The 26,901-nt window shown below is 36.3% G+C and overlaps 1 protein-coding gene across 13 annotated transcripts in view; it reads left to right on the top strand.

Annotated features, from left to right (window-relative positions):
• The window catches only part of KLHL1 (kelch like family member 1), a 386,276-nt gene that overhangs the window by 223,702 nt on the left and 135,673 nt on the right, over positions 1-26,901 (top strand). For 12 of the 13 annotated variants that reach the window (XM_003131017.5, XM_084982469.1, XM_021065654.2 and 9 more), the window contains one exon: positions 23,093-23,305. In XM_003131017.5, coding sequence (XP_003131065.1) covers positions 23,093-23,305 — 213 coding nt within the window. Of the gene's footprint in view, positions 1-23,092; positions 25,212-26,901 lie in introns of all 13 variants that reach the window. The other variant, XR_014820062.1, reaches the window with a different exon arrangement.

The following is a 26,901-nucleotide window of genomic DNA, read 5'->3' as shown; positions in this document are numbered from 1 at the left end:
TCTTAGAGGTGGCTAGCCATGCCCACCTTTGGAGTCAGTGATAACTGTGGTGGTTTACCCCCACCTCCTGTAGACCATGCAAGAAGCACCTTGTCCTGCTTAGCCCCCAGAGGAGCTACTGCATCGGCTTCTCCTAGTTGTAGGGTCCTGGGAAGGGACAGTGATCAAGCATCTGGGCACTGCCCAGAGCATTTGGCAGTGGCAACAGCTGCACAGGTGTACTCCCAGGGGAGTGAGAGCAACAACAGGTGGTGTTGTGTCACAGTGTTCTCTGTCGAGCCCTCTGAGGTGGTTGGATCTGCAGGTGGTTCTTGTTCAGGCATCCCTAGTGGTGGTGGGCCACACCTAACCTCTGGAGTCAGTGATAACTGCAGTGGTTTGCCCCCGCCTCCTGCAAACCATGCAGGAAGCATCCCATCCCACTTAGCCCATGCAGGATGTGTTGTACCAATTGATCCTGGTAGTAGGGTCTTGGGAAGGCACAGTGATCAACTGTCTGGGCGCCACCCATAGACTTTGGCAGTGGCAGCTACAGGGTGGGTGCTTTCCCAGGGGCATGAGAACAACAACATGAGGTGCTGATTTGCAATGCCTCCCCTTCTTTTTTTGCCAACCCCTGAGGAGCCTGGGGCAACAGGCAGAGCCCACTGACAGGACCTCAGTGGTGGTAGGCCACACCTCCCTCCAGCCTCCAAGAAGACCACCGCAGTCTGTCCCTGCTGCCTGTAGCTCACACATGAGAAACCAAGTTGCACTTAGCCCCCTGCTGCCCACAGCCCAAACAAGAAGCGCCCAGTGTCCCATAGACAGAGGAAGTGGCTTCTCACCACCTTAGCCTGTGTCAGAGCCACCCCAGCCTCTAAGAGTCCTTGTGTGTGCAGGGATATTCCTATGGTGGTGTACCCTCCTCCTCTCGCCCTCCCAAACAATGTGGGCCCAGACCTTCTCCCAGGTTCCCTCTGCCAGCTTTCCACACCCCAGCCCGCAACATACCACTCCCCCAACCATGACACACCATTCCTTAGCCTCTCAAGCTGTCCCCACAAAGCCAACCCCAGTCCTCTCTCAGGGACTGACTTTCAGAGACAAAGTGTAAGAGCACAGCCCCTGCCCAAACATCTCAGGCTGTGTTGTCTGGGGAAGTGGTGCAGATGGTCTATGCAGCTCTATTCTGCTTTGCCCTCCTCTGTCAGCTGCTGCACTTTTCTCAGTGACTTTGAGGTCCCTCTGTTTCAGCTGATCTACCATCAGTTAGGAGGCTTCCCAGGATGTGGGTTCCTTTTTTCTTTCACAAATGCCTCTCAGGAATGCTAGTCCCATCATGATTGCTTCTCTCTCTCTCTCTCTTTTTTTTTTTTCTTTTGCTCTGCCACTTTTGTTAAGAGTTTCTAGCCCTTTTTGGAGGTTTAAGTTCTTCTGCCAGCATTCAGTAGGTGCATTCACAATTGGGTATTCAAGTATATGAACAAAAACAACGTGTTATAAAGCAACTAAAGTCTCCACATATGATTAATACTTTGTAAATGTTATTTCTACTCTACTCACCTGTTTGCACAGTATCTTTTTTTTTCTTTTTTTCTTTTCCCACTGTACAGCAAGGGGATCAAGTTATCCTTACATGTATACATTACAATTACATTTTTCCCCACCCTTTGTTCTGTTGCAACATGAGTATCTAGACACAGTTCTCAATGCTACTCAGCAGGATCTCCTTGTAAATCTATTCTAAGTTGTGTCTGATAAGCCCAAGCTCCCAATCCCTCCCACTCCCTCTCCCTCCCATCAGGCAGCCACAAGTCTCTTTTCCAAGTCCATGATTTTCTTTTCTGAGGAGATGTTCATTTGTGTTGGATATTAGATTCCAGTTATAAGTGATATCATATGGTATTTGTCTTTGTCTCTCTGGCTCATTTCACTCAGGATGAGATTCTCTAGTTCCATCCATGTTGCTGCAAATGGCACTATGTCATTCTTTTTTATGGCTGAGTAGTATTCCATTGTGTATATATACCACTTCTTCCGAATCCAATCATCTGTCGATGGACATTTGGGTTGTTTCCATGTCCTGGCTATTGTGAATAGTGCTGCAATGAACATGCGGGTGCATGTGTCTCTTTTAAGTAGAGTTTTGTCCGGATAGATGCCCAAGAGTGGGATTGTGGGGTCATATGGAAGTTCTATGTATAGATTTCTAAGGTATCTCCAAACTGTTCTCCATAGTGGCTGTACCAGTTGACATTCCCACCAGCAGTGCAGGAGGGTTCCCTTTTCTCCACAGCCCCTCCAGCACTTGTTATTTGGGGATTGATTAATGGTGGCCATTCTGACTGGTGTGATCTTGTGGTAGTTTTGATTTGCATTTCTCTTATAATCAGCGATGTTGATCTTTTTTTCATGTGTTTGTTGGCCATCTGTATATCTTCTTTGGAGAAATGTCTATTCAGGTCTTTTGCCCATTTTTCCATTGATTGATTGGCTTTTTTGCTGTTGGGTTTTATAAGTTGTTTATATATTCTAGAGATTAAGCCCTTGTCCATTGCATCATTTGAAACTACTTTCTCCCATTCTGAAAGTTGTCTTTTTGTTTTCTTTTTGGTTTCCTTTGCTGTGCAAAATCTTGTCAGTTTGATGAGGTCCCATGGGTTTATTTTTGCTCTAATTTCTATTGCTTTGGGAGATTGACCTGAGAAAATATTCATGAGGTTGATGTCAGAGAGTGTTTTGCCTATGTTTTCTTCTAGGAGTTTGATGGTGTCCTGTCTTATATTTAAGTCTTTCAGCCATTTTGAGTTTATTTTTGTGCATGGTATGAGGGTGTGTTCTAGTTTCATTGCTTTGCATGCTGCTGTCCAGGTTTCCCAGCAATGCTTGCTGAATAGACTTTCTTTTTCCCATTTCATGTTCTTGCCTCCCTTGTCAAAGATTAATTGACCATAGTTGTCAGGGTTTATTTCTGGGTTCTCTATTCTGTTCCATTGGTCTCTCTGTCTGTTTTGATACCAGTACCACAAGGTTTTGATGACTGTGGCTTTGTAGTATTTCTTGAAGTCTGGGAGAGTTATGCCTCCTGCTTGCACAGTATCTTATAAATATAAATGTCCCATGAGCTTCTTGTTTGTTTTGGGGATGATAATTGGTCCAAGACTTTATTGGGTTATGCAGTCTCAGAGTTGGAAAATTGATGGGAAAATAAAAAATAGGCTGAGAAGGAGGGAAAGAACATGCAAAGTAGTGCATTTCTGAGCTGTTAACAGCTTAATAATAAAACACAATTCGTAGTTTAACAATAAGAAACTTTTCCCAATAGTACATGTTAAACCATGGTGACTCAGATAAAACAAATTATCTGCTAACACATCTTGTCTTCTGTTTCTCAGAGAATTTGAGAATTTTCAGAATTTGTACCACAGTACGTTGTTTCTCTCTTTCTCTTCAAAACTGAGTTAACCAGCTATGCTTCTCCTGTTAGTTGTCCCAGTATCTAGTTCAGCATAAATGTCATATCTACCATCAAATCTCTCCCCTCCACTAGAACCCAGGATCTCTTGTTCAACAAATCCTTGACTCGTAAGAAGTAGCACAACTTCGTAAATGAGTTATTGTGAATAACATCAAGAAAGGCTAACCTTAAATCTACCTCTAATTCCACTAGCTCATGAATTTTAATAGTTGGGGATTCTGGATTAAACACCAACATTGATTCAATGCATTATGCCCTATCTTGGAAGAAAATGTTCAGCCATAGATGGTACTGTGCCCAAAGATGGTGCTTTATCAAAGCCCACAACATATTATTCACTATTCTTTCGGCTAGATATTAAATTAATGAATTTCATATTCAAGAGCCCATCGTCATACTGGCTTTGCCATAAAGTAGGTTCACTTTTCTGAGGTAATTTTTTTCAGTCATAATTTTGTCAGTCATCAAAATGGATTTGTCAGTCATCCATCAATGGATTAAGAATTCCCTATACATTAGATGGTGTTGAGGAGCAAAGAAAGTAAATTTTCTAGAGTATACATCTATTGCAGGAAAGATGAATTTCTACCTCCTGCAAAATAGTAGGGTACCTATGTAGTCCACTCTCACCAGCTGGTTAGCTTGTCTTCCCCAAAGAATTTTGCCATATTGGGAATTCACAGTGATACAGCTAAATCAGCCTTATTGAGGCAGAGCTCATATTTTCAGGCCTGAATACAGCTTTCATTTGGGCTATCATGGCAATATGTTTATGGGCCCCTTATAATAACAGTGGGGTGACTAAGGGAAGGAGATAGCTGATGTCCATGACACAAGTAGCTGTCCACCTGATTGCTGAAAGCATCCTCTGCAATAGATACTACCTGATGAACATTCAAGAAAGATCCTTATTTTCAATGGCCACTGTAATGGACCTACTGGCATAAGATTACTCCAGTACTCTTTGCCACAGATCTTTCCCCATTGTTCCTTTAATGCTTCTCACAAACAAGCCAAGCTATTTGCCTGCTCAGAAGTCCATGTGTAATTTAGACTATCTCTCTTTTCATATGAAGTGAGGATCCAAGTGTACTGTTCACAGCCTTGGCTATGAGAAAATTTCCTTTCATCACTTTCTTGGTTAGCACCAGTGTACTATTCCAACCATTTTCTATAGTAGAACTGGATTCTTTCTTTTTCCATAAATTTATTGTAAGTAACCCCATTTGCATTGAGAAAATAGGTGTGTGCTTACTAGTGCCTTTTAGACCTGCGAAGACAATGCTTCCATTTAAAAATTGCATTCTATAATGGCTGGGGACTACTCCTACTTCATATTGCAATGGATTTAATAACACTGATCCATTTTCAGTCTCTGGATGTTCCATGGTAAGATCCTCCATTAATATGTAAGGCCAATAGTGTTACAAGTGAGCTGTTTTTTCAAACAGAGATCAATTCTTATTTGCAGAGAATTGTCTTGCCACAGAAGTTTAAAAAATTTGTACCATGATTTTATCACTGAGACTTGCTAGCCTCTCTTTACATTTTTATACACCATGGATACTCCCAGAACTAATTATCAGTCATGTGGCAAAGAATGGCAGGGGAGGTTATCCAACAACTAGGACTTGCATACTTCAGCCCCATTAGAAACCAAAAGCCTGAATAACCAACCTACAAATCTGTTTGAATCATATTCTTATGTACTTAAAAAATCCAAAGGAACCTAATAAATGTTGTGCCTCATTTTCTCTGATTGGCTGCATGAGAAGAAATGATTTAATCTCTATCTGGAGAAGTTCTCGTTCTGTACTCTAGACCATGAGATTATTGAAAAGTCTACAGATGCAGCAGATCCACAAATCTTGTAGGGATTTATTTCTCATTTCTGGCATACATGTGTTTTTCTAGGTTATCTAGAATAATTGTCACTTCCTGATCACTGAATCCAATCAGCAGAATGATGTATATCATCAATAGAGTGGATACCTTTGATGCTTGGTAGAATGTCAGGATCATCAAGGTTTTTGTAGGCTCTTGACAGAGAATATATTTATATTATAATAAGGGCTCCAAGATTATGAAAGTGTACCACCTTTGTTATATAAAGACAAGCTTTCCTGATAAGCTCCTGATAATCAGAATTTAGGAAAAAGCATTTTTCATGTCAATAGCTGATACTAATCCCCCAGGCAACTGTCTGTGAGAGTCTCCTCATACCTAGGGGCTCCACCTGAGGCTGACCCCATGCCAAGCTTCCTGAGTCTGACTTGTTTCTTTCTTTTGGTAAATTCTGGAGAGATAAGTCACAAAATATGAATTGTGTACTTTTGGATGTAACTTAAATTCTCAGATATTGAAGTTCTCTGGTGGCACAGTGGGTTAGGATTTTGTATTGCCACTACTGTGGCTTGTGTAGAAGCTCTGGCTCTGGTGTCATACCTGGCCCAGGAACTTCCGCTGACCATGGATGCAACCAAAAAAAAAAAAAGGAAGAAGAAAAAAAATTCTCAGCTATTGACATTTAATAGCATTGCACAAATGAATATGAGTAAAATTCATGCTAACCATTTAAAATTTTTATTTTTCTTCATTTATAATGACATTAAAAAAATAAATTCACCAGGACAAATCAAAAGAGATGCTGTGGAAGAAAAGAAAGATTTTGTGTGTACGTTTTATAGCCTTTTTTCCCTTCTCTTTGAACAAAAAACTTTGCATCTTCACTTTGAATTGTGCTTCACAAACTCTGTAGCCAGCCCTGCCTCCAGGAGATTCTGATACATGCAACAATTTGAGAACCACTTTTCTAACACATCAGGGAATGGAAGAGAGAGCTCTTCCAGCTGTTAGTATATGTCAGTTCCATATTTATACCTCAGGAGGTAATTGCTGAGAAGATTTATGGAGACCTTGTACCTACACTGAGATAAAACTTCATTTATTGTGCAGCCTCTACAAGTCTCACTATAACCAGAGAAGCATTATGGCATTTCAATGTCACCACAAAATCAGTCTTCAGAGATGCCAGGTTTCCTTTTCTCTGTGCACATCTACCCTGGCAAAGTCTGCAGATCCCTCTGGGGTAGCGCAGAAAGAAATTTATTACATAAACTTGTATATTTACTTATTGTATATACTTCTCAAGGGATCTCATTCTCTCCCTAAAATTAATATATTCCACATCTGTGAATGTACAGCCATCTAGAAATTGTAAGAAGGATTAGAATTTGCCATTACAATGGCTAATATCAGCTTTCTTTTATTTAAATGAAGAAATAACCCAAGCGGAAACCCATCAGTGTCACCCCAGGACTTGAAGATCAATTCCGTAGATTTCCGTGGATCTAGGCAATCCATATCCCACGCAGGCCCCCTGCTCTTATTTTTGGTATATCTATCTTGCCTCTGCTGATTAATTACTGCCCTCTAGATTCTTCCATTCTGGAATATTAGACCCCAGGGAGATGGCAGCATTTCCTGCTCCTGACCTGGGCTTTCTTAACATGACCGTGTTGCTTCAGCATCATTCACTGGGCCTTCCCAAAGAGCATGCAATAAAGGGATTTCTGGTTGTTTTCAAGTTGTTTTCAATGGTTGTATTCCATTCTAACATATCCATTTCACTTTGACTTCTGTCATCTTCCTCAATATATGCTAATGAAGGCCTGGTGTCTTCAATTCAACTCATCTACAGGCTTCAATGTAGCATTCATGCCCACTGTTGAAACAAGCTTCTGGCCAGCATGTATTCAGGATTATGCTGAATACTGAGTATGACGGAGTATCTTCATAAATACATTTTCTTACCTTCATTCTTATGTCCCCATCTTTGCCTCTATCCATTAACACCCTGTTTTCATGCATACCCTTACTCAGCTCCTAAAATTGCTTTGACATGAATGTTAGTTATTGCATCAGAGTGTTTGCTTCTCTACCTGGAGTGTTTTCTTCTCTATGCAAGACTTGACTCTAGTATTTATCCTAGAGGCAATGATTATTCATGGGGAAAGGAATTAAATTGAACAAAATATATTGGTTGTTGTTTTTTGTTTATGTTTGGTATGGTTATTTGGGGGGAGGGTTTTCATAACAAGGGATAAAAGAATCCTCTGCAATCTAGAAAGGAAGCATTCATAAGAATTTTATGTTCAAGATTTCCAGGCCTTTTTCTCCAAAACCTATTATAGTCGACAGGATCCTACTCTTATTATTTATGCGATGTTTTTCTTTGAAAAGAAATAAACAAAATTTACATTGTTTTTTATTTATTTATTTTTTTCTTTTTGCCTTTTGTAGGGCTGTACCTGCGGCATATGGAGGTTCCCAGGCTAGGGGTCTAATTGGAGCTGTAGACGCTGGCCTACACCAGAGCCACAGCAACCCGGGATCTGAGCCACGTCTGTGACCTACACCACAGCTCATGGCAACACCGGATCCTTAACCCACTGAGCAAGGCCAGGGATTGAACCCGCAACCTCATGGTTCCTAGTTGGATTTGTTAACCACTGAGCCATGACAGGAACTCCTAGATTTATGTTATTTAAGATTTATCCTTGTGGGAGCTTTGACACCTAGTTTTTACTCTCACTAGTTTGTTTCTTCATATATAGAGATTAGATATTATGTGTGTAAATTACATCCTTTATTTACTTGCCTGTAAGTTACAATGTCTCTCTCATTGTCTAGTGTTAGAAAATCTTCATTGATTATTCTCTAAATATAACTCTTTTTGCTTTATTTTATAGTCAATCTGGGTATTACTCTGAATTTTAGTGGAATCTCATAAAAATTATAGGAAGTCAATGATAATATTTGTAGATGTAATAATTCAACCAAAAACATTTCATATTGCTGCCAACTCATAATATGAACTATCATGTAGCAATTATTTTTAATTGTGATAAAAATAAAGCTACATGTAGTTACTGAGTAAAGATAAAAAAGTACCATTGTGTAATAAGAGTGTTACAGAATATTAAGTATTAAAACATGGTCCTTTGTCTAAATAAACTTGATAGAAAAATTTAAAACATTTTAATATAAATTGCATTATATTGCATAAGCTAAACCTACCTTAAGAGTTATCACAGAAATAAGAGTAATGTATTTTGCTGGTGATCTCCTACATGGTATCTAGAAGGAATTAAAACAAAGTAAACTAAATTGTAAGTAAGCAAAAATTGGATTTGCGGTAGTCCTATATATCAAATGTCAAGCAAATGTCAAGGTAATTGTTGACCCTTCCCATCATCCACTTAAATCATCCCTTTATTTTCCATTAAAACAATGAACTATGGGAGTTCCTGTCATGGCGCAGTGGTTAACGAATCCTACTAGGAACCATGAGGTTGTGGGTTCAATCCCTGGCCTTGCTCAGTGGGTTAAGGATCTGGCATTGCCGTGAGCTCTGGTGTAGGTCACAGACGTGGCTTGAATCCCATGTTGCTGTGGCCTTGGCATAGGTGGGTGGCTACTGCTCCGATTAGACCCCTGGCCTGGGAACCTCCATATGCTGCAGGATCTGCCCTAGAAAAGACAAAAAGACAAAAAAAACAAAAAACAAAAAACAAAACAAAACAAAAAAACAATGAACTACACCTGTGGCTTGAGAAATTATATGTAGCACATTGAGTGCATCATATGCTCAGAATAGATCTGTTGATATGGACTCCAAATCTAGGGTTTTTATCAGATCCAATGTACTTAGGGAACCTGAACAGGAAATGAATGGTGTCTTGTAGGATGGTAAGGCCTGAGACAGTGGAATGCACAGGCAGGAATGGCCAGGCCAAACTGGGAGAAAGTGTTAACTACAGTCAAGAACCAGTGGAAACTCTCCAGATAGGATAAGAGGTCCAAAGTGATTTATCCAACAAGAACTACCTGGCACATTGGCTTGAGAGATCTGCCCCTGAACAGAATCATTAGCCTTGGGTAGGGACTGGGTAGGTGGGTCAGCTTTTCCATGCTGTTTTGGTACTTTCTGGCATAAGTAGCAGTCTTCAGGGCTGGTTTAAGATGCTAGCTGAATTTCCATGTAGATCCCAGTACATCTTTTCTTTTGGGGCAGAGAACAATTCATTCTTCATATTTATCTGACAGTCATGCTCTGCTTCTTGGTTCTTTTGTTTTTCATTGTAGGGGACTTTTGGGTGAGCATCTTTACAGTTAACAAAATGCTTATTACTAATAGATCTAATTTTACCTAAATCTCTTGATCCCATGGAAAGGGTGAGGAGGCTTATTTTATATGTTAGTGTATGTCTCACCAGTGTCACAACTAAAAAATCAGGCCATTAACCACATTCAATGAAATTTAAAAATGGCACATTTGGGTGGTGGCCTGGGTCACCCAGAAGTTCTGCTCATTGTAACATATGCCCTTTACTGCACTCAGTAAGGGACAGGTCTCTCTCAAGTTGGATGGAAGCCATACTATATTCCATCCCAGTAGAACTTAATTGGAAAGAGTCATCAGTAAACTAAGTTAAAAATCTCATCACCTACTCTTCCCACACTATCACTCTAAACACAGAGGACAACCAAGTATTTCGTAGGGCTGCTATTGTCTCTGTTAAAGTACTCCAGACATGGTTTTCAGTGGTAGCTACCTCATCACAGTGGATCTAACTTGTCAAAGCCCAAGCAGTCATCAGCTGAGGAAGGAGCAGGTCTAAGGTGCACATGCTCTCTCATAGCCCACCTTCCCCTCCTCCTTAGACAAAGTCAAAATACTCTGGAAGAAGGGGTCTGCACTGGTACACCCCACAAGGCACCTCATCCCTCATGAAGTTTAATTAAGATTACATACATAGTTTTAGCAGCAAATTAACCCAGTCTCTATGGTCTCTTCAGGCTCTTAGCTGAAATGATCTCGAAGGTAATCCACCTGTCTTTTCATTAAAGTCTCAAGCCTCAATTACTCACTGCATTCCAGGACGTCTGTCTTTGTCAGGGGTTTGCTTAGAGCCAAACTAGAACATCATTTGATGTGACCCAACATGTTAGGGACCCAGCAGTTCAGGGTTCCAATAGCAGATAACCATGAGCAATAGCCAGGAACAGTTTCCTTAGCTTTTTAAGAGACTCTTTGTTAGATTCATCATTGGACCTGCAGTTAAGGATGGCCAGGAGTTGGAGGCTAACTAAAGAGAAGAACCAATGGTCCTCTGAGAACTGAAAGTTTTCTGTAAAAAATTTAAATATAATGTCTTATTTTTTGATTCTAAGTAAATTAATTATAAATTGAATATTGCTTTTGAGAAATTTAAGCTCAACTAGATAATACTCGCCTTCCATTAATCAAATAACCATATTTCTCTTCTCATTCCTTCAGGTATAAAAGCCTCAAAAATATGAGTTCCTCGAGGTTAGGGCCATGCCTTTTCTTCTTTATACTTAAATTTCCTAAAAGAATTCTTAGTATATTTAGACACATAGTAAGTTTTAGCTGAATGACAAACTCGGTGAGAGTTATGCTTCATCTATCAGCTTCATCCACTAGGTTTTTAGATAACAAGAATGAAAAATTGATAAACTGGAAAGTCAGGCAAACTGGTAAACAGATTTCTAAAGATTTCTTTCTCTGCCCAAATTCTCCAATTAGTCCATCAAATGCTAGTCTAGACATTGCTGTGAAGGAACTTAACAGATGAAATAGATTTGATTAATCCACCAACTTTAAGATGAAGTGATTTTATAGGATTATTAAGTGTCATGACATGAGCAGCCTAAACACAAAGAGGAAGCCAGAAGAGTCAGAAGTGCACAAATAACAGAAGAAAGGTGAAGCTGAGGGAGGAGAGACTGGAAACATGAGGATTCAACCTGCCTTTGCTGTATTTAAAATTGGAGAAAGAGGTGCAAAGCTAAGCAAAGCAGGAAGCTGAGAATGACCTCAGCCAAGAGACAGGTAGGAAAGGGATCTCAGACCCACAAGTACATCGAAATGAATTCTCCCAACGACCTGAATGAGGTTCAAAACAGATTCATTCTCAAATCCTCCAAAAATAAAGGAGCCTTGCCAACATTTTAATTGTGGCCTTGTGAAACCTGGAGCGAAAAAACCAGCTGAGCTACACTTTGCCTGGACTCCTGACCTCCAGAACTCTGAGATAATCAAGGGATATTTTTTCCTCAGCCACAAACTTAGCAGTGATGTGCTACCTCAGCAATAGGAAATAAATAAACCAATCATTCTTTTTACATTAAATAATCAGAAAAATAGTTATTTAATGGATTTATTAAATGTGAAATCTGTATATTGAGATTATTTTTAGAAATAAAGAATAGCCTTTTCCATACTAAATCTCTGTGGGATGGCAATGTATAGAGCCTATGTGAGGTATGAACTTCTGATTTTCTTGACTCTTTTTTATGCATCTTATTTATAAAATATAATAATGTTCCATGGAATTATGTATGGTACCCGCTTTCATATTTAATGAATCACATGAAACAACATATGTTGCAATATAGCTAATGGTTATTTTATTTGTTGTGAGATTAATTAACGACATGCACTAAATTATTATCTAGCAATCCCAAGGGATTTTGTTTGCTTGCTTGTTTTTTAGGGCTGCACCTGTGGCGTATGGACATTCCCAGGATAGGGGTTTAATTGGGACTGCAGCTTCTGGCCTACACCACAGCCACAGCAATGCAGGATCTAAGCTGCATCTGTGACATGCACCACAGCTAAGGGCAACACTGGATCTTTAACCCACTGAGTGGGGACAGGGATTGAACCCTAAATCTTCATGTTTACTAATCAGGTTCATTATTGCTGAGCCACAAGAGAAACTCCCAACTCAAGGGATATTTATTACATATTTGTATAACCATTAAGAGGATTATCCCTCTTTATTTCAATTATTTTTACTTAGAGTAAAATATATTCTTGCATTAATTTTTATTTCATTTTTTTTCTTGGGAAGACATAGCTTGATTTTTATTTTTTGGCAATAATTACAATTAGGTCTGCTGTTTAAAATTCTCTTAAATACGGAGTTCCCATCATGGCGCAGTGGTTAACGAATCTGACTAGGAACCATGAGGTTAAAGGTTCGGTCCCTGGCCTTGTTCAGTGGGTTAAGGATCCGGCGTTACCGTGAGCTGTGGTGTAGGTTGCAGACTTGGCTTGGATCCCGGGTTGCTGTGGCTCTGGCGTAGGCCGGTGGCTACAGCTCCGATTCGACCCCTAGTCTGGGAACCTCCATATGCCGCAGGAGTGGCCCTAGAAAAGGCAAAAAGACAAACATAAATAAATAAATAGATAAATAAATAAAAAATAAAATAAAATTCTCTTAAATAGGTTAAATATAAGAATATATTGTGCTATGATTTTTAACATTGGGTTGTGGTCAATCAGTAAATTGGTCCATCACAGAATGGAAATAGTCTAAATCATTTTATTAAAAACTAAAAGAGTGCAAAATCACAATTAAAACTGTACACGCTACTGTAGATAACTTAATGGTCTTAAGACTGCAAAATTGTACTCTTTACTGGAGAAAGCTAATGCTGTTTCTTACCGCAAAATAATGTGGTTATATAAGCAAGTTCCTTACTAACTACTTTTTTTATTTTTTAAGCATACTTTTTACCCCAACTGTCTGGTTATTTCAGACTATGCATATAACAACATTGCTGACAAGTCATTTATGCTTTCAAGCACAGGAACAAAAGACTGTATAAATCTAGGTTGACAAAACAATCCTTTTTGGTTCTGCAACAAATTGTTTTCTGTTAAGACAAGGGATAAACTTTCAATTTCTTGTATGTACAGATTGCACACCACCTAATAAAGTATACCTTCTTACATATCAAAGCTTCTTAAAGTCAATTTGCTGTAAGATACCCTGGGGGAAAGAAAGAAAGAAATATTATCTTGTGTTAATTTTTTTCTTACAAAGTTGTAGACAATTATTATATTTTTATCAGGCATTATAACTTCTTTAAGAAAACATTTAGGTTATTAAGTGGCTTCAACTCTGTTGCAATTTAAAAAAATGTCTTTGAACACATAGGTATGCTACAATCTCATGATTTAATTGGCAATAATGCAATTTACCCCATAGGCTGGTGCAAACCTGTGACTTTCATTAAGACTGTGCAGAGTTTTTCATTCTCCACCTAATTTATTGCCTATTTATAAAAGGCAATATTGTTACTCTAATAATTTATACATGCATTGTCACACAGTTTATAAAGCAATTACAGGTTTGAGAATAGTAACATTTCTGTTAAATCAAAAAAGAAAAAGTATAATTCTTCAGCTAATTGGGCAATTTTTCTTGGTGGTGAAGTTTACAAGTGATTTCTATATGTTCCCTTTTCTTATATTGATAATATGTATCACATATTAAAACTTTTGAACAAATACATCTCTAGTATCAAAAGAAGTTCAAACTATCACAAGAATTAAAGAATCTCCCCCAAATGATTTTGCTTATGCTTTTCATAGCATTGTATTGTTTAGGATTTTATTTTTTTCTCTAATCTCACTTGTGCTTGAAAGCAAATCAGAAAAGTTTCTAAGGGTAGGTGCTCATAGAACCTATTATCAAGGTGAAAATATATCTTAGAATAATTAACTTATGACTAAGAAATATTAGAAATGGGATGTTTTTCCAATCATTTATACTTAAAATAATTTTTATTAAAAAATAATTGACATTTTCTTTACAATTTCTAATGCATCATCTCTTTAGGAACAATTTGTCAGAAAACACTGCCAGTAATAGACATATATTTTTCTTAAGGGAGTTATAATAAAAAAATCATTTTTTTCTCACATATGATAATGTTGAACGATGCCCACCAGAAATTATTTTTGATATTTGTGGATTATTATAAAATGCTTCTTTTAAAAACTGATTAATATTTTGGGAAAAAAGTTTCTACCAATGAAGTAGCCAAACTTAGTGCGTGGTAAAGAATTAAACAAGAAAACTGGCAGCCATTAACTTTAGTCCAGCAGATTTGGATCCAGGTAGTTTTTCTGTAGTTGACAAAGTGTATAATATAATATACATATAATATGATATATTATATACATATAACAAAATATATTATACAATATTTATATATAATATAATACTTATATATAGATATAGTTATTTATGATAACAAAGGACTCATGCATGTGATATCAATTTTGTATACTGCTACTATTTTTTTTCTTTATAGCACTGCACCTGTGGCATGGGCCAGGGATTGAATCAGTGCTGCAGCTGTGGCCTACACCACAGCCATGGCAACACCAGATCTGAGCCACATCTGTGACGTACTCCCAAGCTTATGGCAATGTCAGATCCTTAACCCACTGTGTTAGGCCAGGGATCAAACCACATCCTTACAGAAACAACCCTGGGTCCTTAACCCACTGAGCCACAATAAGAACCCCTGTGCATTGCTATTATTAAGGACCTAGTATATAACCCCACTACTTAAAGAAGTTCCAGTTCATAGTCATTTCCTAAAGACTGATCAAAAATTTGATGAGAAAAAGAAGTTGCATATATTGATAACTCTTTGAAAACTATTTTGTTTTCTGAATGTGTGTATATATATGTAAATTGTTTGAAATGGCTTTTTTAGACACTGGTTGCTTCAAATTTGTTTTACTGCCTTTAGAAAATGTCTTAAGAAAGATAAAAAGATGTATAATAAGCAATATAGTCTGTGAAAAACTGTTTCAAATTTGTTTTTACTCTGAAAGAGCAAGAAAAAGCAAGCAGCTATTTCAGGGGAAAATCAGTAAAAATTGTATCTTCTACTCTATCATCACTTTCTGATTTTGAAAATTAAGACCCTTTAGAGAGAAGAGTAATAGTTTTCAGGCTTTAAAGACCTGATGTAAGACAGAAAAAAAAATTAATCTTCAAGTATTTGTAAAGCTGATGAATAGAGTAATAATATGTTTGCCTTAGAATTAATGAGAAAAGCCAATTTTGCTTCAAAATGAGGACAGCTTTCTGACAGAGCTATTCAACAACGATATGCACTTTCTATTGGGGGGTGGATTTTCCACCATTGAAAATAATCACAGGGTAAGCGTTACACAGAAATACATACTGCGTGCTTTAAACTGAGTGACTTCAAAGATCATTTCTGATTTGAGAATATATAAAATTGCAAAAATCCTAATATTTAATCCATCCAGATAATGACATACGAGACCAACATTTCTTTAGTACTCTCAAAGTATGTAATTTTGTGAGAAACCTTTCCTTGTCTTAGGACTTGTTATTCCAGACAGAAAAAGTGTATATCTCCTAACTGAAACTCCTCCTTGGCCTCCTTTTTTCCATTAAATATCTAATTTTTTTCTGTCTTGTCATAAAATGTATATATTTCTCTTTTAACATCACTTGTCATCCTCATTTTGAAAATAAGCTTCTTAGGAGGCAGAATCTTTTTTTTTTTTTTTTTTTTTTTTTGTCGCTGTATCCCTAGTATTAGTAATAGACTGGGTATAGAACATTATTCTATAAAAAATTATTGATTGACTAATCAGTAAAGAAAATAAGGAAGGTAAAGAAACATTAACAGAGCTAGCAAAAGACGCTGAAAGGAAGGGTAAGCTCTGATGGAGAATAGTTAATGTCTAATGCTTGTATAATACTTGCAATGTGTCATGTACTTCTCTGAGAACAGTAAATGTATTTAATCTTCACACTTAATTCTTACAGCAGTGCATTAAGGTGAATACTATTTTTATACCCATTTACCAATAAGGGACTCAAATTCCTAACATACAGCCAGTGGGTAGCAGGGTTGGGCTCTAAATCAGCCAGCTCTCCAAGTCAATAGTAATCTACTGACTCTTCATAATCATAATCACAAGGTCATATTATGGAACCCAATTGTAGGAAAAAAAGTTGGAAACAAGATCCAAGTAAGCACGCAAGAATCAGGATGAATATATGTTGCATAGATCAAAGAAAGCCAGTAAGTCCAAGATTGATGGGCAGAGGGGAACAAGAAGTGGGAATTCATGGAAGGATGGATAGCCCAGGCCATGTAATAGGATGAAAGAGCAAATTCCTAATCTCAACCTCTCTTGACTAACAAAATGACTATGTATGAGCTCCTATGAGCCTCAGCATTCCTATCTGTAAAATATCAAGGTGTGGTTATCTCTTAATGAGCCTCTTCCCTTTGAACTCCAGGGTAGTGCTCAAGAGCTCAGGCAGCAATTTTGACACTGTGATTCAAAATGATTTTGACCTAAAATGGTTAGAGTCCTGACAGTAAAATCAGTGTAGAAACTTTAAGAAAAATGCTCCTTCTTAACTCTTGATAACTGGGAGATTGGCCTTTTATGCCCTGCATTTTTAGAAAGTTTAAATTCTAGGGGAAATGGAAAAAGTATATATAAAAAAGAAGTTGATCTTAAGAGTAGACCACTTTCTCCCGTTCCCAACACACCTTTGGGTTATGGGAAACCTAGTATTTTCTAACTGCATCATTCTATAAAATAAAGTATCTAGAATGCATTACTTTAAAAGATTGGGAATAACTACAGTGTTTTCTTAAGTTTATGTGAGAGTTTTTAACATAACTCTTTCTTAAAATTTCTCTTATGATATATGTTATTTTTCTAGGACTGTCATAACAAAGTACCAAAAACTGGGTAGCTTAAAACAATAGAAATTTATTCTCTTGAAGTTCTACGGGCTAAATTCTGAAATCAAGATGCTCGTAGGGCCACGCCTTCTCTGAAGGTTAGCCAATCTTTCCTTGGCTTTTCCATGTCCTGGTTGTTCCTGCTAATCCTTGACATTCCTTGGCTTGTGCAGCATGATTTTATCTCTGTCCCTCCAATTTCATATGACTTTCTCCCTGTGTCACTTCTGTCTTCTAATGAGGTTCCCCTCACTGTATGTCTGTATCTCACCAAGCTTTTTTTTTCTTATGAGTGCACCAATCATTGAATTAGGATGCACTCCAACCCAGTAAGACCTATCTTAACTAGCTATATCTGTAAAGTCAATATTTTTGAATAAGGTTATGTTGTGAGCTTCCAAGTAAACATAAAGTTTGGGAAATATTATCCAATCCAGTTCATGTTGTAGCAGGAAAGACATTGCTTCAAAAATCAAGAGATGCAAGTTTCATCTGACAAGACTAGGATTATAGATATATCAGAAACTGTCAAAACTTTGCTGGTATAGGATGGTTCTGGAATTACAACTTTGTAATTCTATGACTTTAGACCAAAAGTTTGCAATTTTTTATACTTACATAATAAGTCTCAACCAGAAGATGTAGACAATTCTCAGGCTCGCCTTTCAGTTTTCTGTTTAATTTGACAGTATGTGCTTCCTAAGTAGTCATCTTTCTTTCCTTCTTTCTTTTTAAATGTTGTTTTATTGGAGTGTAGTTGACTTCCAATATTGTGTTTGTTTCAGGTGTACAGCAAAGAGAATCAGTTATAAATACATCCTTTCTTTTATCCAATATAGGTTATTACAAACTATTGAATAGATTTTCCTGTGCTATACAGTAGGTTCTTATTATTTACTTTATTCAGCAGCATGTGTAAATTATTCCCACCCGGTCAAGTCTTCCCTCCTCCCAACAGTTTCCCCTACGGTAACTACAAAATTGGTTTTGAAATCTATGAGTTTGTTTCTGTTTTATACTTAAGTTTTTCAAATCATTTTTATTAAATTCCACATATAAATGATATCATATGATATTTGCCTTTATCTAAATTACTTCACTTATTTATGAATATACTTTATTATAATGATAATTTCTAGGTCCATCCATGTTGCAGCAAATGGCACAAATATCCAGCTTTCTAACCAATAGCTTTTAACATTGCAATTAAATAAATTCAACACTCTGGTAATTTGAACTCAAACCAGAGTTTCTGTAATGGTTTGGTAAAGGATTAACTTTCACATCACAATGCTTAAAGCAAAGGTTGGGAGATTCCTCTGACTGGCCACTGGTCAAAAAGTTCAAGATGGTGTGACATAGGTTCTAAATCAGTAGACTTTCATAGCAGAGTTGTCCTTAAGTTAACTATAATAAGTAGATAATGTGTTGTTTTGGGAGTAGCTATTAATGAAGCAAACATTAAAGTTAATGTTAAAGTTATTTGAATAATAATAAAATATTCTACCTAGTCTAATAGATAGTCTAATATCTATATTTTAAACTAAACCAGTAACTAAAATGTGATTTTTAAAAGAATTTACTTATATTTTCTTTGAACTGATTATATTGTTAATTGTTAGCCAACTTTTTAAATTATGTAAAAAAAATAGGTTTCCAATGAAATTTCAAGTGAATTACTACTTATTGATGTTTTACCAATAATAGGAAAAGGGAAAAATAATAATAGAATTAAGAAACAGGGAGTTCCTGTCGTGGCGCAGCAGAAACAAATCCGACTAGGAATTATGAGGTTGTGGGTTCAATCCTTGGCCTCACTCAGTGGGCTAAGGATCCATGTTGCCCTGAGCTGTGATGTAGGTTGTAGACGCGGCTTGAATCTGGCCTTGCTGAGGCTCTGGTGTAGGCTGGCAGCTATAGCTCTGATTAGACCCCTAGCCTGGGAACCTCCATATGCTGCTGGTGCGGCCCTAAAAGGACAAAAGACACACATACACAAAAAGTATTAAGAGATACAAGGAAATGAATGTTAGAAAATATATTTATATCAAATTCAGGACATAATTATTAAAATGGTCTATTTAGAATAAAAGAGAACCATTAAGTTTTATAACCAGAAAAATTATTTGAAGTTTTATGAAATAGCAAAAATAGAGACTAGAATTTCATCTTTATTTATGTAATTAATTAGGATCATTGCATCTCATGTAATGGCAACTTAAGTTCCCTGCTAAGATCGTTCCTTAAAATAAGTAAATAAAATTTATTTAAAATAAATTTTTCAATCTATGTGTAAAAGATGTATAGATACATATATTCCCATTTAATGGAGAGACTGTCAAAGTTTTAGGAAACATTTATTACATTACATGGTCTAAATTACATTTTCAATGTTTTTTTCCATAAATTTTTCTGTTCTTGACATACTAAATATGTCACTTTTTACTACATTATGTGCTATAATGTCTTTATTTATATGGTGTCCCCTGTTCAGAATACATCCCTTCCCATTTCCCATTTTCTAACTTATTCTTCGACGTAATATCCTAGTTCCATATAATAAATAAGCTTTTACAGAGTTGCCAACAGTAATTTTCTAGGCTTTGCCCATTGTCTATGTGGCCCATGTGTAGTAAGCTTTTAAATGCAAATCTGTTTCATGTTCCCCATTACAATTATCCAGGACCAAATGTTAGGTGTTCAATAAATCTGAATACAGTGAGTGTTTGAATAAACTTAAGGATATCGTCCAAAAAGTGAACAGGCAGAAATGTTTGATGCCTCTCATTACCTGATCTTCTCAGACAATAAGGACTTAGCTAAGGTGTAAGAAAACTATTGTGAATTGATATTTTTTTCATTCTTTAGTGAATAAAAGATAATGAAACTAAAGCAATTAGTTTCTAGAAGTTAGACTGCAAATAACACAGGGAAGTATTAAGCACAATTTGATTGGAAGGAGACCTGATGAGGGGAAAAAAAAAAATGAGCTAAGAGAACTTTAGAATTTCAACATACATAAATTAAAAAAAAATATATAATATGCATCAGTGTGATGGATTCAGTAACATCTGATACTGTCTTCTAAAGTCCAGTTTATTTACAGCAATATTTACAATATTGCTTGTTTCCCAAAGAAGGAGTATCAGTTATAAAGATACAAAAGTACACGAATATAATCTATATTAGATGCAAGACTAAAAGAAAAAAAAGAAAATTTGCTGAGGTGATATTAAATGAAGCTATTATCAGAGCTGTATGAAAAAGAAATCAAGCTGTTAAAGGCTATACCCTTCCTATCAGCTAGATTTCAATTTGACTAAGTTTTCTAGAGGCCAAATAAAAAAAGATCTGATCAAGTTCATAATTTACAACATCCATGATAAAAGCAAACCAATTTACTCAGGAGAAGTGCAATTATTCCTGCTATTAAAACCTGAAAGAAATTTCTCCCAAGGGTCATCATAAAGAGGACACTGTAAAATATAATGAAATATGACTTGAACAATATCTTTATGACAGACACTGTTAAGAGTTTCACAGAGCTGCTTTTTTATGGTACCTCTCAATCCATACTTATGGTCTAGCTAAACAATTCTGTGTGTAGTTTAATAGAGGCATAGATTTTGAGTAACTGGAAAATAGATGACAAAAAGTCTTTCAAAGATTCTTCAAAAACTTTTTTAATTTTACTGTGGTCTTTAGAGAAATTTGGTGGCACTAAATCTCAGAACACTCAATTGGTTCAGTAAATAGATATTGGTCATCTATAATTTACATAGCACTGTATTAGCACAGAGGAAACACAGGGGATAAAATCTCCATGAAATTGGCTATTCTATAATGCAAATGTAAATAAAAATAACCTATGACCTGAAAGTAAAGTTCACCTGCTTTTCTAAAAGCCGAAGGTACTTTAAGCCTTGGATTCAATTCTATGAATGCACTCATAACATGGGTCAAGTGTCTCTTCAGAAAATGGCTTTGATCCTGCTCTGACATACTGGTAAATGGACACTTTCTGACACTTCTGCTCTGTTTTAGCATCATCACAGTACTTTTTTGGGAAGAGATCTAGTCCCATTCTACCTCAGGTTTTACTCTTAAATAACATCCAATGGAGATTTCTAACACAAGCGTGGCTTTAAAACTAGGATCTGGCATAAGCACACTGTGGTATATGGAATGGCTTGCCAGCAGGGACCTTCTGTGATAATCTATATGGGAAATGAATCTGAAAGGCAATGAATTACTTTGCTGTACAGCAGGAATTATCATAACATTGAAAATCAACTATACTTCAACAAAATTTAAAAAATAAAAAAAACTTATTAAAAAAATAGAATCTGAGAAGCCTTAGCATGGTCTTCCTTAGCATTGTCTCAGGAGACATGGAGAATAATGGAACAAAGATGAAGCCCAACAGTTCAATCTCTGTCTTCTCCAACCATTTATCAGCCACAGAAGACTTTCTGATGAAATGTAAGATTTTTGAATCATAGTTTTAAAAATGTGTTGTGTAAAACACTGCACTACTCTGTACTATCACTAAAATTTATTTTTCTTCACAAAGATCATCAATATATCTGTTCAGTAAATACATACTGGTCACTTATTTGTTCCAGGATCTAGATATGTAAGGTTAGATGTCAAAGTCTTTGTCGCAAGGAGTTTATATTGTGATAAGTCCTCTAAGTGTACCAAAGGTTAGGCAGCAGTTTGGCAACTGCTGTGTCATGGATATAAACACCATGCACTGTGCATATACAGGGCATGGGGCAGCCAGATGAAATGACAGTGAACAGAGAATCCAGAAGTCCATCCATAAAAGGTGGTTGAGGTAGTTCCCACCATGGCTCAGTGGGTTAAGAATCTGACTGCAGTGACTTCGGTCATTCAAACATGAGGGTTTGAGGATAAGGCATTGCTGCGACTATGACATAGGTTGCAGCTGTGGCACGGATTCAGTCCCTGGCCCAGAAACTTCCATTTGTCTCAGGTGTTCCATAATAAAATTTTTTATAAAAAAGGCAATTTTGAAATTGATTCTTGAAAAATTACAAAATTGAAAAACAAAGTGGATACTAGTCATTTTAAGTAATTGAGTGAGCATAAGGCAAATTGAAAGAAGAGTAACTTTCATGGCTTAATGTGTCTTAAGTCTCAAGGATTATATTATGAGAAGTACATTAGGTTGGAGATAAGTATTAAATCAAAAGAGGTCAGATCATGAAGAACTAGCATGTTTATAAGAGATTTGAACCTTCCCAAAAGCAAAATGAAAGAAAGATTTTAGAGCAGTGCCATAGCACATTCTTGTTTTAAAGATAGCCTTCTAGCCTTAGCTTAGAAGGTCCACCAGAGAGGCTAAGGAGAGAGTCAGGCAGAGTAATTACTGGGTTATGGCAGAAATCTAGAAGAACATAAATAGGAATCAACAACCTTTTATTTATGAATTAAGCCCAAGGAACTCACGAGATGAAGGAGGTTTGAGAGATAATACAAGAGTGGAATGAATGGGATTTTGTGACTTCTGTGGCCTATCTGTCCTTTTTTTTTTCCCCTTCTGAATAAACCATGATGCATCTTACAGTGTTACTCCTCTCCGTGTAGTCTTATCTCCACTTTCTGGCTGATGGATATGTAATCAAGCTTTTAAAAAGTTGAAATGCTATTCTTTTCATATTCACCAAACCTTACAGAGCAGTCCACTTGAAACTTGAACATTTAGTACTTTCTGCCTGCATAACAAATCTCAACATTATAATCCTCCAGTTATTACAAGATCTGTGCTGTCTCAGATACATTTCCACTTCAATTACACTCACAATGCTTTCATCTTAACAGCTTCTAGTTTCTGAAGGATTAAGTCTCAAGGATTATATTATAATGAGAACAAAGGTTATTGAGTACTTTTCTCATTTCTTTCTGAGATGCTTTGCTAGCTAAATAAAACTGAGACTGAATTTATGCCAAGCTGTTTTCTCCCTGTAGGAAAACATAATGGAAGTCATAAGAAATCAAGAGTTTTTACTGCTTCCAGCTGAGGAGCTCCATAAACTCCTGGCCAGTGATGATGTCAACGTCCCTGATGAAGAAACCATCTTCCACGCATTAATGATGTGGGTCAAGTATGACATGCAGAGGAGATGCAATGACTTGAGTATGCTTCTTGCCTTTATAAGACTGCCACTGCTTCCACCACAGGTAATTACATGTGATGCTGTTTTCATTGCTCTGACCTACTGAAAATGCTCTATTAAAAGTAAACAAAACATTTTTTATTTTTTCATTTTTTTTTGTTTTAATCAAATGTTCTTTTTAAGATAAAGTTGATGGTGGAAAATGATGGATCATGGATGGGTCATGGGTCTGAATCCCATCTCTGTCACTGATTGAGTCATAGTTATATGGCTATAAAATGTCAATTTCTCTGAAATTTAATCTCTTCAACTAGCAAATCAAATTTTAATATTACACAAAAGTTTTATGAAGATCAAATTAGATACTATGTGTAAAGTACTTAATCTCAATAGAATATTTAAAAGATTTTAGAATATTGCAGTTACCAATTCTCTGCTTCCTTGTTTTGATAATTGATCTATCATCTATCTATCATTATCTATCTAAGTTAAAATAATATGATGATTATCTGATGAAAATACATATTCTACAGCAATCTCTAGGGTATCTTCAAAGCCCAAAGCATAGGATTTCAAACTGCTATAGAAGGCTATGATATATTACCAAATATTAGAGTTATGAAGTAACATCATTTAGCAATTGAAAGTATAGAAACTTTGATCCTTGGACCTGAGGAGAATCCTGACACAAAATAAACCAATCACTTCATTTTAATGATGAATTATGACACAGGTGAATTGGTAAAACACCAAGTTTATTCAGCTTGTAAGAAAAAGAGTAACTATTTTCCCCTGATTTAGAGTCTTTGCCCTTTAAACCAGGTCATAATGTTGCAAAATTATCTATGTACAGCATTGTCAACCCAGGATCTGTGTGATATCAGACTATTCAAAAGTAAGCTTGAAGGTGGTTCTAGCCTCTGAAATGATAGATAAAACTGTGTGTAAAACTGTATTAACATTTTGTATGAGAGATGCTGGGGCCTGTTCACTGGGATCCAAACCACCATCAACATTTTCAATAATCTGTATAACACCAAGAATGTAAGATGGGAAATTAGAAAATCAGGAAACCATGATAGGCAAGTATGCCATGTTAATAACAAGTGAAGAAGTGACAGAGAAGTATGGTCGTATATTAAGATTAGTAAGTTAAAAAAATTGCACCAAAATTGGGAAACAAATAAAGCTTTATAAATAAAGAAATAATTGTGTTTCTTATGGCCACTGAAATGAGTAAAGGAATAAAAGCAGAGAGAAAATTTAAGGAAGTCTTGCCTAAACAAATTTTACAAATTTATCATAACACCAGGCTCTTGTAAAAGGAGGGGAAACACACATTTTGGTAACTGGACAAAGAGGGAACTGTGAAGCCATGCACTGGATTTTTCTGAATCTTGCCACATAGGTTCTTTTACCAGATAGTCTCAGAGCTTGGGGATCTTCTCTCAAGAAATGGTCAGTGATCACTGTTAGCCAGTAATAGGTAGATAGCCATTAATCAATGATAGATGATGTGGCAATTGGTCCCTTTAATCCTGCCCACCCTTTTCAAGAGTTTGCTGAAATATGGGAAGCTTTCAGTTAAATTGGTGCTCAAAAATCATCATGTATAATACATACACCAGGGCATACACCAGGGGAGGCCAAAAATGTGACCAGGGATCCATCTTTTTATAATATCCCCTTTCTTCACACTCTCCTTCCCCATTATTTTGTCATCAAAAATGGGAGCTGCTCCTACCTGTACATCTCACCTAAACTATTACATCAGAGCAGAGATGTACATCCCATAGCCTCATTTGTACCTAAGGCTACAGCATATTATGTATGGAGTTTAAATTATGATTGGTTCAGCTTTTTATTTTGATTACTGAAACAATATTTATTTATTAACATTGTAAAATAGTTACTATGTTTCAGTGAAACTAACTAGTAAAATACTTTTTTTTTTTTTTTGTCTTTTTAGGGTCACACCCATGGCATATGGATGTTTCCAGGCCTATGGGTTGAATCAGAGCTACAGCTACTGGCCTATACCATAGCCACAGCAATGCCAAATCTGAGCCACATCTGTGACCTACACCACAGCTCATGGCAATGCTGGATCCTTAACCCACCGAGTGAGGCCAGGGATTGAACCTGCATCCTCGTGGATACTAGTCAGATTTGTTTCCGCAAAGTCATGATGGAACTTTCAAGTAACTTTTATCACCATGTCCAACAGACATATAAACACAGCATATATCTATTGTCATACCTCATCTCTCAAACTGGGGTCATTGCAAACATAACTTCATATATATTTTCAAGCAACAAATATGCAAGAGGAAGGAGTAAAGCACATTTTCTTTTCATAGGAATGTCTTTAGATATAGGAGGGACTGTGATTGCCACAACTAATATTAATGAGTTTCATGTCATTAGAAAGCACTTCTCATACAATATTTCTAATCTTAAAAAACACAGCTGCAAGATAGTGGTTATTAGTTATATTGTACAGAGAGGTAAACAGACAGGTTCAAAGACATTAGGTTATTTTTTTCAAAGCTCATAGGACTAGTGAAAAATCTAGTTTTCCTGCAAATCTGGGCTGGCCAGATATGAAAATACACAGACATTTCTACCATGAGTGAATGTTGTTTCTTTATTTGTTATCTGTAGGAGATCATTAAAATGTCCGAAATAAAACAATTGTGTACATTCCTATTAAAATAAAAGCTGAGAAAGAGTCCCTGGACATGATATATTTTATCTCATTTAATTTTTATATTATCCCTATATAGGAAATGTTATTTCTATCATTTGATAAATGAATAAATTGGGAATTAGCATGACAATCATCTTTCTATAAGTTGTTGAACTCAGGTTACTCTATCTAGTTGTGTCTGATATGAAAGTGTTTCTTCTCCCACTGAAAGGAAATAAGTGCAGTATCTATTTCTGCATCTGATTCCTATTTACCTCATGTACACAAGAGTTTTAAAAAGTTTAATTGAATCTAGTATTTTCCAGCCTTTTACATGAACTTTCAAAGCTGCTAAGCATCTTAAGATCCTTAAGAAAAGCATATGGTGATCAGAAACCATTTTTTCCTTGATTATGAAACCATTAAATATGAGTTTTATTTCTGACAGTGCTTAATGCATGGATTTTTTTAACCTTCAAGTGATCTGTATGTATATATGTCTTATTATATTACATATGTAGTTATATAATATATTGCATATATTATTACAAAATTACATATTATAATATATAATTACATGATATTTAATTGTCATATAACAGCACAACAAATTATATCTTAAAATACTAGCAAAATTTTTAAAGGAAGAAGAGCCTACATTTTCCTAGTATAGTAGGAGTTTATTTTGAAATAGCCCTTGGACTAACTTTTGAAGGAGACCTGAGAGAAGAATTTGGCTTGTGTTTTTGTAAGATAATTTCTATACATGTAAATGATAGGTTCAGGTGAATGACAGAACAATATTGGAAGACTAGGTATGAGCTGTTTATAGTATTGTCAAGAACAGCATAACAAATAATTGACCAAGGCAAGAATGGAAAGGCAAAGAAGATTTAGAGATGGTTAAAACAAAAAAACAAAAAAAAAAAAAGAGAGAGAGAGAGAGAAAATATATATGCTTCTAGGATAAT

This window comes from Sus scrofa, chromosome 11, assembly GCF_054392235.1.
Source record: "Sus scrofa isolate SSC_HxYL_T2T_F1_AM1 chromosome 11, Sscrofa_HxYL_maternal_Yorkshire_Landrace_v2.0, whole genome shotgun sequence".
Taxonomy (NCBI): Eukaryota; Metazoa; Chordata; class Mammalia; order Artiodactyla; family Suidae; genus Sus; species Sus scrofa.
The sequence above is the reverse complement of the archived record's forward strand: the minus strand, read 5'-3'. Positions and strand labels throughout refer to the sequence as shown.